The sequence below is a fragment of the Eurosta solidaginis genome, chromosome 5, assembly GCF_040869045.1.
Source record: "Eurosta solidaginis isolate ZX-2024a chromosome 5, ASM4086904v1, whole genome shotgun sequence".
NCBI lineage: Eukaryota > Metazoa > Arthropoda > Insecta > Diptera > Tephritidae > Eurosta > Eurosta solidaginis.
Genome location: NC_090323.1, coordinates 265,376,626 through 265,391,902, shown reverse-complemented (window position 1 = coordinate 265,391,902; position 15,277 = coordinate 265,376,626). Strand labels below are relative to the sequence as shown.

The window sequence follows — 15,277 nt, the reverse complement described above, 5'->3', positions numbered from 1 at the left end:
TTTGTATAGGCATAAGTGAATATATTTAAACAAGGTTACAAAATACATTTGAAGTTATAGCTACATAGGTATTCACAAAATCCCAATAAGTTTTCTATGTATTTTAAGTTTTGTCTCAATAAGTATCAATTTCTCGATTCCCGCTTGACACCTTCATAGAACATAGTTTAGAAAAAATGTTTTGATCTTCCACATAAAATTTGTTAGTGCGTTACTTCTGCCATTGACAAATACTACTCAAGAGATAAAACATCGAACATATGTACATAAGTATGTACACGCTTTTAAGCTAAACTAAACCGACTATATTTTGTTCGCATAGTAATCCATTTATCTGGTAAATACATTATATATGAACATGTGCAAGCATACGTTCTTATTATGCGGAAGTGTAATAATACCATTTATATTCGCAAATATCAATATTTCAAAAAAAGTCTTAATTAAGCATCTCCACCAGATTTCCTTTATCTTCTTCTTCACTGCAGTGTCTAGCAACGACGCTTTTTGGATGCTGATGGACCTGTTGAGTCCTCGCTATCATCTGCTAGCAGTGCATTATCTGTATCCACACTGGCAGTAGGTATGGCATCAGTGGGTGACGCTGTGGTGCTACTGGATTCTCCAGCAGATGGATTAATTTGTTTAATATTGGCTGATATTTCACGATTCTTTGCATCCAAATCTTCTAATCGTTTTTTAAGTTCAGTTATTTGAGTATTCAACGTTGTAATAGTATTCATTGTATATTGTAGACGTCGGGATTGCTGAATTTGTATCTGTTGCATCCGGTTCATCTGCAATTCATTTTATTATCAAAAATTTAACAAGAAATATTAATTCCAAATGCGCACAGACCCTTTGTACGCCGTTTTTGTATTCCAACTCAAGTTTTCTGAACTTAGCCATTGTTGCTTTGGCTTCAGGACAACCATGACGACTTTGTTGATCCTCAATGTTTGCGCTGCTCCCAGCTACTGATCTATTACCACCACAGCAACCTAATGCTGCATATAAGGAGTCCCAATCTGTAGAGTCTGAACTATCTGATTGTGGTGATTTCATATTAATTAGCGCTGCCATGCGATTAAGAATTGTTTCACATGCAGTATCATTGCAGGTATTGTTGAGCAATGGAGGTGTACGTGTCCACATTTTTGGCGTACCACTCGATTGTGGCCACAAACTAGAACCGCTTGGCTGTACACTAAAACTTATACTACCCAAACCTGAACTACTTGATGCAATACGTTTAGTGTCAATACCGCCAGATCTCCTACTGCTGCTACTGGCATCAACATATGACTTAAGAAGGTTTGCAATTTTCTCGTCAAAATGTTCAATAGCCATGGATGATATGTCGCGTAACTCCTGAAGCACTTCATGTGGTCTAAGAGTTTTGCGCGTTTTTGATACCAATGCGAGTATTTTAAAAATTTCATCTAACACACGTCCGGGTATGAAGCAGCATAAATTGAGATCAATATACTTGCAATATGTCATTGAAAGCATGGAAATGCGCGTCTCTATGGATGTGAGAATATCGGCATGACGCGCTAAGCTGTGATTCCTATTATTATAAACAATCTTATGATTACTTTTTAAAATCCGATACATATATGTATCACTAAATTTAGATGCATTTACCGTCTTTCAGATTCTCTGCGCGGCAGCATGGATTTGATGCGTTTAAAAATGGTGGAATGTTGACGTACGGCACGACTGAATCCACCATTTAAAACTTGTTGGCAAATTTGGTTTATCCTTCGGCAGACCTTGAATTTCAATAAAGTGAAATATTGCCGTTTTGCAAAAAAAAATTTAATATGTTGAACAGCTCCGTACTCACCAATCGAATTTTGGATACCTCTTCATAACTAAGGAATTCAAATACTTCCATAAGAACACAATCTGGCAGTTCTAGTAAATTCATAGCACCAATTACTTTACGCTATTTTTGTTAATATAATAAATTTAACACTTTTTAAGTACAAATTCTTTTTAGAAATTCTAGAAGTTTTTGTGCGAAATTAAAACCTTGAAGCCGAGTTTCGACACAGCAAAGTCGTAATAAAGAACACATCAAAACAAACCAAGAAAGAAACATTAATGTTACGGCAGAGGGCCTCGAAATGGAATAGAAATAGTAAAATAATCGTTAGATTATCTGAAAACGATTGAGTTGGGTGATTCACACACCTCGTGTTCCAATGACACATGAACCAGATACGGATAGATATTTAACATGCAATTGCAACAACAATGTGATCCACGTGGAACACGAGGCATATGGATCACATTGTTGTTGCATTTGCATGTTACTAAAGCTGCTGTCATTGGTGCCGTTTGTCGTATCGCTGTAGTCGTATCCCTAACGTAATCAGCTGTTTATCGCTACGACGGTAACCAAAACCCAATTGGTTGGCTACGATACGGTTACGACCTTAGCGGCACCAATAATCGATTGCATTGATTCTCATAAGGTTGGTCGAATCAGCTGTTAAAAGGTTACCGATACGGTTACCGGTTAAGCTTAAAGCTGGAGACATTGGTGCTTTTTCGGTAACCGTATCGGTAACCTTTTAACAGCTGATTCGACCAACCTTATGAGAATCATATAAGGTTATAAGGTTACCGATACGGTTACTGATAAAGCACCAATGTCTGCAGCTTTAACTAAAAACCAATTGGTTGGCTACGATACGGTAATACTGTTTTCACACAGACGGCTTATTGAATAATAAAGACAGTTTTCTACATTGGAGACGCTTATTGAGCTCAATCTTCCCTACAAAATTCGAATCTATTATTATTTCATTAGTAGCTAATCGAATGCCTAATGAAGTCAAAATCACAATGCAACTCTGTTGGCAGCGTTCCGCTTCCGTTTCCGCTTCTTAGTTTTTGGTGTGTTCAGTGCTTAAAAATGTCATTTGTCAAAGCAAATGTCATTGTCTTGTTACGGTGTGCTGTTATGGTCTACGGTTACGGTCCACTTGGGAGCGTTTTCGTGCGAACACACCTAGTTACTGGGGATGGGGCGAAAGTTGCGATACAAAAGTATCGAAACAAAGAAAAGAAAAATTCGGCGATCACTAGCGAAAAAAGCATGAGTTTCCGGCCGCAAGTAAAACGAAGACGTGGAAAAATTTAGAAAAAAAGCAGCAAAAACGATAGCCACGTTTTTCCGGCCGGGAAAAAAGCAAGAGTTTTGCCCAGTTAATCGGAAAAATTTTATAAAACAAAAAGCCTAATTTTTGGCGGCCCTGCGATTATACAAAAGGATCGTGTAATATCTATTTGCACAACATCTACAGCAAAGGCGTCAAGCACCGATACTGCTTCAGTAACTTTATGGCTCACATCAACTGCGCATCCCCAACTATACTCAACTAATCGCAAAACACCCTCGCCGGCTGTGCACATATTCAAGTAAATGCCCAGAAACTAGGAAGAGTTGATAGCGCAAAGTCCATTCCGACAAACCTCTTTTGGGATTCAAGGGGTTGTGTAGCGCAATATATAGCTTCTCCAACCCAACTGTCAACCTCACCTTCGAGCGGCGAATCCCGTTTCACTAACAGACGAGGCTCTGGCGACCCCAAGCTCCTCATGGAACTTGGGGGTGGGGAGGGAGGGATGGCCTGAAGGTTCAATGTGGCCATATAAATCGTTCCCGAGATGGTCGGGCCAGCACCTTAATGGTGCTGTGTTACCGGAGCGTATCGGATCTGTATCCGACAAAGGACCATCACATCGATAACACTCCCCAAAGCCTTCGGGGAGTAACCTAATCGCTACAACAACAACAAAAACAACAAACCTCTTTTCTACTCGTCTATTTTGGGTGGTAATAAACATTACAACGGTTGTGTTTTGTTGGCACAAACTCAACGTATGGAATATCCAGTTGAAGTAGGTCGGCGTTTCACAGTCACACCTAGTGAAGAAATTGCTAATGATTCAGATTCGGATTCAGACGGCACTAAACTAATTGTGATGAGAACCCTTGGTATCCGCAGATAAACCCCTTTCTCTACGTCTACGAAATACACTACCATCTTTGGAACAGCGTCCGGCACAATCTCCGCCTCCAGGGCCAGCACTACGCTGCAGCGTAATACAACGAACGCCCAATTAGCACCAAGCCATACAGGTCGTAAAAGTCAACACGAACAGTACCAACACAGCGCGCCCAAGATCGCGCACTACAACCAACAGCAGCGTCAATTTCACCAGCAAAATCAACATCACCAGTAACCACGCCGGCAGAGGCCCACGGTACGTACTCTGGCGGCCATGTAAGTACCAGCCATGTATGAACTTCAAAATAATTACCCTACAAAAAAATTTTGGTCATAAAACTTACCCACACCCATGCAAATGTGACTAGGAATATAACCTATGACTGTATAATAGCTAGTCAAATGACGTGGAATGACGAGAGCGTTTTTGCAGGGTAGTTAAAGAAACTTCTAAGTGGTACTTAGAGGGTTTTATACAGTCCGGTTGAATTATTTAACAAGGGTCGCTTTTTTTCGTCAAATTGTATTATTGAATACTCGAAATGGTGAGCTATACAACAAGGGGCATACATTTTTTTTATTTTATCATTTTAATAATATTTTTCCTTGCTTTAAAATGATTGAAGTTAGCTCGATAAGTTTTTAGTCAAAAAATAAAACGGTCTGTACCATTTGAAAAGTTTTAAGTTCCATTTTTGGACCTCAAACATGAATCTTTAAAAAAAAATTTTTGCGACAGCAGCCATTCGTCGATTATGCACGAATTGGCTGAAAGGATTTCAACATTTTTTCTTATATCGTACAAATACAATATATATATATATATATATATATATATATATATATATATATATGAATCGCTATTGCTTGCAATATCTTTCGAACAACAAGACGAAAATAATATACTGCACGTAATACATACTGCTATCGCAATTTCATCTTTATGGTTTTTGTAACCAATTTTCTTAGTACATATTACATATTAGTATCATTATACTATGCGCATTATTCCAAATTGATATTTTGTTACACTCAAAATTAAGTTCTACTACGACCACATAATAATTTTGTAAGAGAGCCCCAAATATCGAAATTTGTATCCAAACTTTATAGTATTAAAATATGTTTTGTGAATGTGAATGAAAAAGAAAAAAATTCTACCAAATTCTTACTTTGTAGGTAGTATATTTACAATACATAAGTACATTTAATTACATATTTTTTCTCACACATAGCGTTTATAACGATTATCAAAAAAAAAGGGGAGACATAAATAATTGTATAATTTGAAATATTAAGAGCAAAAGTAAGAGAAAAGAAAAGAACCCCCAACAGAACAAGCTTAGTCCTACTTAAGTATTCATATTAGATTCGTTTCGATTTCGGCCCAATAAAGTGTGATCTGTTGGATCATTTTTTTTTCTCTCACTTATGCACTACACACACTTACCTACATTTTCATAGTGTAATTAGCTATTCGTAGTTCAACAATGCTGTAGCCCTGGTTAAGAAACCTGCATTATCTTATTTTTTTTGTTGCTTACATACGTTAATAGAAATGAATTATAAATAAATTAATATTTAAAATGGGAATGCTGGCATCGCCATTTATTTAGAAGGCACGTAGGGTCTACAGGTAAGGTGCCACCGAAAAATAGGTGCGTCGGTGGCCATGGATTTTGAGGGTGGGCATAGAACCGGGCGTCGCAACACCACCCGCGGCGCCCCTCTATATATTCGGCCCTTTTCCCTTTCTTTTACTTTTCAGATTTTTTTTCTTTTGAATTTGAGCTTTAGTAACCGGCCATGTCCGGTTCGGTAAATTTTTTTTGCGTTTGATTTTTTTTGAAGTTTAAATCTTTTGAATATTAACGGCCTGTCCGTGACATCCGGTTCGGCCGGATGTTGTTTTAGTTTGAATTTATAAGCGTTTTGAGTCGGTCTCTGCGCTTCTGTCAGGGTTTTTGGTTTTGACAGCTTTCAGTTTTGATAGGCATGATAGGAACTTTTTCTGTTCATGGCGCAGGAACAGTAAGGTTGGCAAGGACCCGCCCCAGCCGACAATGACTAGCCAATGTGCACCACCACATCATGCCGACCGCCTTCCTTACTGCTTCCATCGAAAATGCGATACCATAACAGATGGCGCCCAACGGTTTGGCGTCCGAGGCACTGTCGCGATGACAGTTACTGAGGGCGCCATAACAGATGGCGCCCAACGTGGCACCTGAGGCGCTGGTCTCAGTGGTCAGCTCGGGCAACGTGTGAAGTTGACCATTCCACCAGTCCGAGGTGAGCAGCCGCAGGAGCAGCCACCTGCGTTGCGGTGGAATGGTTGACGGATCAGGGGGCAGTAGTCGAAGGCGCCATGTGACTACACGTCAGTCTTCGGATTTGGTATTCACCCGGTGAGGCAGTGCTGAACGCACTTAGTTTTTTTTGTAGATTTGGGATTTTAGTTTGCCGGAAGTTGTCCGTTAGTCGGCTTTGGAAAATATACGTCCGTTAATTGGGTTTTTTTGTAATGTTAAATTTTTTTATATAACTTCTTTTTTTGCCGAATTTGTGATGTCCAGTGTGAGTGCGTGTGTGTATGTGTTGAGAAAACCCCAGCTCATCCCACGTCCCAGGTGTTAGTTAGAATACCACCTGGATGGTGACGGGTTGAGCTGGGATTCAAAGTGGCACTCCTTCCTGTCCCACCAGACTGGGGGAGCGGTTCCGAAACCGCTCCACCCATTGCGGCGGAGGTGGGAGGGTTGTCCAGTGAGAATGGACGGGAGGCCTCAACGCCCCCAACCAGTCCCAGGGGCGAGCCCCTGGAGACTGCCCCTGCGTTGCGGCTGGGCGTGTTGAGACCAACCCGTGTGTGCCTGGTACCGACCCTAGTGGCCCCAACCAGTCTCGGAGGGGGGCCTTAAGACCCCCTCGCATAGCGGTTGAGAGCACTAGGGACAAGTATGAATGAATTTATGTGATTTTTTTTGTTGTACCTCGTACCTTCTGGAGAAATCGACCCATCAGCATTCCCATTGACTATACAAAATATATAACTATTCAATTTTTTTGTGCAGCCTCGACTTTTTTTTGTTAGATACGGCTAGCTATTCTAGTGTTTATGCTTGCGAGTTTTTTTTTGGTATTTCCTCGCGCACTTTTTTTATACCTATATATAATTTTTTTTTATTTTTAAAACAACCCATCGTTTAGGGTATAAGGGGAAGGGGGAATTCTGACCTTTTTTTTTGACCCCTAACTGCATTACGCGGCAAAAGTTTTTTATCAACTACCACATAACTAGTTACATTTTTTTTTTCACCGGACTATGTCACGCGAGCAGTCGTACGGCCAACCGGGCCGAAATACTCCGTTCGGGAGTTCGGGAAGCTTTCGGGGAAACCAGAACCGGGGCGGTAATAATAGGGGGCTTTCTCCAAGGCCAGGCGTCCCTTGGTGGTGCACACCCCAGTAGGGGGACAATACGGAGATCCCGCAGTAATAAATATGGGCTCGGACCTGAAAGACCCTCGCGATAAACTGGACAGACCTGGAAGCACCAGTAATCCGAATGCACCCCTATTAAACGCGCATGATATCTCGGGGCTAATGACCAACGTGTCGACCTCCGCTCCAGATGGAGCTGGTGCTTTACCACCTAATTATGGAATGGGAAATATAAGAGAAGCTGCAGGTGACCGGGTAAATGACGCAGGAATGCAGGACGAAGCTACTCGTGGAGGCTCGTGGGTGGACGTTCTACACCAACTGTTCCAGGCTTCGCAGGAGGAAATGCGGAGAGAGATGGGGTCAATCAGAACCAATATGGACCAGCTCAACGCCGCTCTCGAATCCGCGCAGCAATCAATTGATCAAAACCGACTCCAAGCAGCATAGTAGTGAAACCGCAGGAGTGGAAAATCTCTTTCGACGGCACTGGGAGCGTAGCCGATTTCCTTTTTAAACTGAACACCTTGTGTGAGCGCACACAATGCACGGACGAACAAATAATGGCTAGTTTCCACCTGTTTCTTTCCGGGCGGGCCGAAGAATGGTACTGGCTGTTCACGAAACAAAACCCAAATGCGACATATGCCTTTTTGTGCTACTCATTGAAAAGAGAGTTTGGCACTTTGAAAACTGACCAATAGATCATGATGGATATCTCCATTCGAAAGCAAAAAGCAAGTGAGTGCTATGACGTGTTCCACACGGACATAATCTCCTTGAACGCACGCTTAAGAGAACCCATGTCGGAGCTTCTACTGATTGACATAATAAAAAGAAACGTCAACAGTAGCCTTAAGATGATGCTTTTCAACGCAGATGTAAGGACCCTTCATGATCTACGCGATGTAGCACGCAGAGGTGAACAAGTGCTGAAAGAAAGCAAGCTGTTGGGAGCCACTTACCCAGGACGGCATGTAAACGAAGCACGCGTGACAACCCCGTACATGAGGATGGAAGGCGAGGATTGCGAATTGGATCCGCAGATAGAGGCGCTGGACTATCGACGCAACAGGAGACCGGACTATTCGGGAATCCAATGCTGGAATTGTCAGGTAATGGGCCACTCATACATATACTGTGAGGAACCAATTAGGAATCCTTTTTGTTTCAAATGCGACCATAGGGGAGTATTAACTCCAAAATGCCCTAGGGACCATCGCAGGCAGAGAAACCAGTACCCGAGCGAGAAGGCCGGGGAAACTCGTTCGGCTTCATAGCTCCCACACCAGCCAGTGCTCTAGGCGTCGTCCCGTGCACTGAACCAGAGGGTGAATCTCTGCATGGAGGTGGTGAGCTTCCGAGGTGCAGTAGTACCCTGGCAGAAGAACCCTCAAATGTGATAGTAACTTACTCTGACAGTACGGACAATTCGAATAGTTCCGAATCCGAGAGTCAAACGTCCTCATCCGCGATGGGCGAACCGACCAGAATTCTGCAACGCCAGCATAGGGATGTCGCTTGCCAAACGCAATTTCCACCGAACCTAGAAGAAAGGGAACATAGGTATGAACAAATAAGACATACCATTTTCGAACAATACCCGGTATCGGACCATATTTTGAAGTGCAGGAAGAGATACCACAGGAGAGTACAGGAGCGTAGATTGCTGCAAGCCACCACGTTAACGCTTAAAGAAGATGAAAGGCCTCTCGTAAAGGCTAAAATTAAAGATAGTTTTCTTGTAGGGTTGTTGGACTCGGGAGCCAACGTCTACATATTAGGAAAAAATGGATTAGAATTCCTAGAGGATAACGGCTTCGAATACACTGGACCACGAATTTCAACTTTTTTCTTTACCAGAAACGCCGTTATGAAATTCGTGGTACCGTTTTTGAGATATTTGCAATTTACCGTTATTCGAAAAAATCAAAAAGATGGCTCCCTTTAATTACGTATATCTCACGAACGGGTCAAGCAATTGCAAATAAGTTTACAGAATCAGAAAGACGATAAAATTTGCTATAAATGCATCATACATTGTTTTTTGCTCAACCATATAGTTTTCGAGATATTAGCTCATCATTTCAGATTTTTGTTTTTTTTTTATGAAAAAATATGAAAAAAATTACTCTTTGCGAGGGCAGCATTCCAAAACCACAACTTTTTTTCCAAATATTTTTTATATAAGTAAAGCTCTGTTTAATTAGAAAAAAGATACTCTATCATCGAAGAAAATCGATGCAAAACTACGTAAGTTATAAGCGATCAAATAAAAATAACCAAGTTGCGCAACTTCAATGTATGTATACATATATATATAAGGTATAAAGTGCAAATGGGATATTATCCGGATAAACGAATACCACCATAACAAGGATAATACTTTTTCTTTAAATAAATCAAATAGTACTTTTAATACTCGAATTGTTTTATAGTAGGTAGAGTGGTTGCATCGAAAGGAAGAGTGGTTGGGTTCAAAAGCTGCTGTAGGCATGTAGTTATAAACATGTATTTCCGTCACTTATGGGTAAGTATGCAGGTAGATTTTCAAAATTATAAGACACAGAAAATTTTTAAAGCTCACATCTAAAGCAGGTAGTATTTTCTTTTCCCGGCTTCGTATAAAAAGGAACCTTTCTGTCTAGGTCAGATTTGATTTTTTAAATTTTATTCTTGTTCCGAGTATAAATATGAGTTAATGCGCCTTGAAACTTCATAACATCTGCAAGGCTCGCCGGAGATAGTTCAGTTCATAAGTCAAATTTCAAAACCGTGATTTAGTAAAAAAAATAAAATGAGTAAAAGGACGCGAGAATTTGAGTGTAATAACGATCCAGATATGTTCTGTTTCATGTGTGGCCAATATACTATCATAAGGCGACGACGAGTGTTCTCAGATCATATCAAAACTTTATACTCCAAGTAATTTGGCATTGAGCCTAAAAATGCTGAAAAACCATGGACACCGAACACTTTGTGTACATCGTGTCGAATAGAATTGATTCAGTCGGAATCCGGACAACAAATAAAATTTGATACACCAATGATATGGAGAGAACCTACTTGCCATTCAATAGAGTGCTATATTTGTCAAACAAAAGTACTTGGCGTTGGAAGATCAAGAAGAGTAACCTATGCCAGCGTACCTACAGTGACATTACCAGTACTACATTCAACGGCAGTTGCGGATCCAGTTCCATTGTCAACAGTAACATCTGAGTGCGGGGAATCAAGTTGTACTGAATGTCGCATGGGAAAAGAGAGAAACGTTCTATCACAAGCACAACTTAATGATTGGATAAGAGATTTGGAACTATCCAAGGAAAAGGCCGAGATCCACACTTCTCGTATGCAACAATTTAAATTTTTATCATCCGATGTTAAGGTGATATATTGTAGAACTCGTCACGAATCATTTTCCAAACACTATACCAAGAAAGACAGTATATGCTACTGCAACGACATTCCTGGTTTATTCAAAGAGTTTGGTCAAAAATATGATCCAAAAGAGTGGCGATTGTTCATAGACAGCAATAAACTGAGTTTAAAGGCTGTATTATTGCATATTGGTAACAAAAAGCCTTCTATCCCGCTAGCACATGCAGTAAATACAAAGGAAACCTACGAGGAAATGCAAAAACTACTCAAATTTATCAAATATGAAGAGCATGATTGGAAAATATGTTCTGATCTCAAAGTCGTTCCAATGCTATGCTGTCTACAAAGTGGCTACACCAAGCACTGCTGCTTCCTCTGCAAGTGGGATAGCCGAGCTCGTAAGGACCACTACGTCAGAAAGGATTGGCCGGAAAGAGTCGAGTTTACCGTTGGTGTAGATAACATCAAATACACCCCTCTTGTCAAGAAAGAGAAAATCATACTTCCACCCTTACACATCAAGCTCGGTCTCATTAAAAACTTTGTTAAGGCTTTGGACAAAGAAGGCGAAGCATTCGACTATTTGAAAACAATTTTTCCAGATATTTCTCAAGCCAAGATAAAGGAAGGTATTTTTGTCGGACCACAAATAAAAAAGTTGATCAACAATAATCAATTCAAAGGACTACTCTCATCAGTTGAGGCAGCAGCGTGGGAATCCTTTGAAAACGTCGTTGGTTCTTTTCTGGTAGACACAAAAGCCCTAACTACGAGCAGATAGTGAACGACTTAATCAATAATTATGCGAAAATGGGTAAATATTAAAGGCTTATTAAAATTAATTTCCCAAAATTCTATAACTTGTTTACCTAACTAATATTTTCTTTCCAGGCGTAAATATGTCGTTAAAAATTCACTTTCTGCACTCACATTTGAGCTTTTTTCCGGCAAATCTTGGCGACGAAAATGACGAACATGGCGAAAGGTTTCATCAGCAAATGAAATTAATTGAAAATCGGTATCAAGGATTCTGGGACGTCGCAATGATGGGTGATTACTGCTGGTTTCTCATAAGAGAAACCCATCCTAAACTGAATAAGCGTCAAAGTCGAACACAATTATTTCGACTACATAGTAAAATAAAATAAAGATAAAGATTGTTAGAATATAGTACAAATATAAATAAATTAAAAAAAAAAAAGTTAAAAATATGGGTAATTTCATTCATAAATTGAACTTTTAACTAAATAGAAACAGAGCAAAGCTAGATATTTCACTCTTTTTTATACCATACATACGTTTTGAGGTATACGTTGAAATTGCGCAACCTGGGTATTTTTATTTGATCGCTTATAACTTACGTAGTTTTGCATCGATTTTCTTCGATGATAGCTTATCTTTTTTCTAATTAAACAGAGCTTTACGTAAATAAAAAATATTTGGAAAAAAAGTTGTGGTTTTTGCATGCTGCCCTCGCAAAAAGTAATTTTTTTCATATTTTTTCATAAAAAAAACAAAAATCTGAAATGATGAGCTAATATCTCGAAAACTATATCGTTGAGCAAAAAACAATGTATGATGCATTTATAGCAAATTTTATCGTCTTTCCGATTCTGTAAACTTGCTTGACCCGTTCGTGAGATATACGTAATTAAAGGGAGCCATCGTTTTGGTTTTTTCGAATAACGGTAAATTGCAAATATCTCAAAAACGGTACCATAGAATCAAAAATGAACTCGATTTTCGAAATCAGGGGGTGGTTTTACATACGAATTTCATAACGGCGTCTCTGGTAAATTTTGGCCGTCGACCAGTGATATCAGCCCTTACATGCGTTCGTATATACCGCGGGCGGCAACAATAAAACATTTTAGGCTCAGTATCTCTACCGGTCACCTTTAAAAATATCACATAGGTTATTCGTTTTTACCTTGTCCCTTCACTTCTCCAAGAAGCCTACTTCGGAGTAGATTTTTGGAGAGCATTTGCGTTAGCTCGCGAAATATTCCCAAGCGTAGAGTGCATAGAGATTAGACTTGAAAAGGAAGAGGAACTTAACCTCCAGGAATTGTCACCAGACCGGAAATTAGAATTGCAAAAGGTCATCGAGACGTTTCCTTCGTACGAGAAATTAGGCCTAGGGCAAACTAAATTAGTGGAGCATCACATCGACACCGGTGATGCCGTTCCCATAAAAAGCAAACATTTCCCTCTTTCGCCACCGAGGCAAGCCGAAGCTTTTAGCGAACTAGACAGGTTACTCGAATTAGGAGTTATAGAAGAATCAAACTCCCCGTAGTGTAGTCCTGTAGTAATGGTCCGGAAACCAGGTAAAGTTAGGCTGTGCATAGATTCCAGGAAGGTCAACGCGGTGACTAAGAAGGACTCATACCCCCTGCCTCATATCAACGGGTTATTGAGCAGACTGAAAGATACGCATTTTATTAGTGGCATTGATCTGAGGGACGCGTTCTTCCAGATCAAATTGACAGAGTCCTCCAAGGAAAAAACAGCATTCGCAGTTCCGGGGAGGCCTCTGTACCACTTCAAAGTAATGCCATTTGGTCTGTGCAATGGACCGCAGACTATGAGTAGGCTGATGGACAAGGCAATCCCTTCGCGTCTGCGAGAGAACGTCTTTGTCTACCTGGACGACCTAATTGTATGCAGCACTAATTTTGAAGACCACCTGAAATTGCCAGCGGAAGTGGCCCAATGTTTGAGAGACGCAGGGCTGACAATAAACGTGAAAAAAAGTTAATTTTGTCAGAAGGAAATACGCTACTTAGGGTACTTGATAGGCAGCGGGTGTTTGAAAGTGGATCCGGGAATAATAGAAGCAATGCAAAACTTCCCGATCCCTAAATCCCCTCGGCAAGTGCGTAGGTTTGTGGGCATGGCGAATTGGTACAGGGCGTTTATTACCAATTTTGCTGACTTGGCAGGTCCCTTGACCGACTGTCTCCGTAAGTCATCAGGCCCGTTCAAGCTTACCTCTGAAGCTATAGAGGCCTTCGAAAAACTAAAAGTAGCTTTGACTTCCGCTCCTGTCTTGGCCCAACCTGATTTTTCCAGAGAATTCGTAATCCAATGCGACGCGTCTAAAATAGGTGTTGGCGGAGTGTTGTTCCAGGTCGATGACGAGGGCGCTGAGCATCCAATCGCGTTTGTGTCGAAAAAGCTGAATAATGCTCAACGCAATTACACGGTAACCGAGCTGGAATGTGTCGCCGCCATAATCAGCGTGAAGCGTTTCCGACCCTATGTTGAGGGATTACCGTTTCGTATCATCACGAACCACTCAAGTCTCAAGTGGTTAATGACACAAAAGGACTTGAGCGGGAGGTTGGCGAGGTGGTCGCTCTTACTGCAAGGATACGACTTTGAAATGGAACATCGTAAGGGCACCCTGAATGTAGTACCAGATGCGCTGTCGCGGTTTGATGCCGATGAGTTGACTTTCACTACCACACCCGGGGAAATAGATTTAGTCTCTCCCGAATTTAGCAGCAACGAATATTTTGAGTTGATTCGGACCGTCACCGAAAATGAGGAATCGCTTCCGGATTTACGAGTGGTGGACGGGGTAATTTTCTAACGGGTTAAATTTCGTAAAGAAATGGAAGGGGAAGAAGACTCGCTGTGGCGATTATGGTTGCCGAAAGGGTTGACTTAGGAAGCAGTGAGACTACACATGACGCTAACCGGAGTTACCATGGCGGGTGGCAGAAAACTTTAGAACGTGTTAGGCAGAAGTACTTCTGGCCGCAGCAGCCTAAAGACGTCAGGGACTACCTCCAGCGTTGTGATACCTGCAAATCGGTAAAACCTACTAACCAACAGTCGAGGCCACCTATAGGGAGTACCTTCGAATCCGAGAGGCCATTTCAGCGATTATATTGCGATTTCCTAGGACCGTATCCGAGATCTAAGCGGCGAAATCAATTTATTTTTATAGTACTAGACCATTTTTCAAAATACGTTTGGCTAAAGCCCATGCAGAGAGCCACCACTGTTAACTTTATAAATTACTTCGCTTCAGAAATTTTTCCGGCTGTAGGGATCCCTGAGTTTATTCATAGTGACAATGGTAAACAGTTTATCTCGAAGGAAATAACCCAATTTTTTGCAAATTACGGGGTGACGCACGTGAGGACGGGGTTATATTCTCCCCAAGCAAACGCATCCGAGCGCGTTAATAGAGAAATTGTTTCGAAGATTAGGATTTTCCTGAAAGATAAACCTGACCATACCGATTGGGATAAGCATATACCCGAGATTTTATCAGTTTTGAGAAGTGATTTTCATACGGCGATTCAGCGTTCTCCATGCTTTGCATTATATGGCCAAAATATGGTCCAACATGCCTCAACGTACAACATTTTAGAGAAACTCGGCAGCCTTCGGGAAGACCAGGTTACGGTAGT

The 15,277-nt window shown here is 40.9% G+C and overlaps 1 protein-coding gene across 1 annotated transcript; it reads right to left on the bottom strand.

The window, feature by feature from the left end:
- pall (pallbearer) lies at nucleotides 1-2,189 on the bottom strand. Its single transcript, XM_067786585.1, has 4 exons — nucleotides 1,850-2,189; nucleotides 1,648-1,775; nucleotides 859-1,570; nucleotides 1-797 (listed from the first exon to the last, which is right to left on the bottom strand). Exons 1-4 carry the CDS (start codon nucleotides 1,931-1,933, stop codon nucleotides 492-494), a joined length of 1,230 nt encoding a protein of 409 aa, XP_067642686.1. The 5' UTR covers nucleotides 1,934-2,189; the 3' UTR covers nucleotides 1-491.
- Between the last annotated feature and the right edge of the window lie 13,088 nt (nucleotides 2,190-15,277).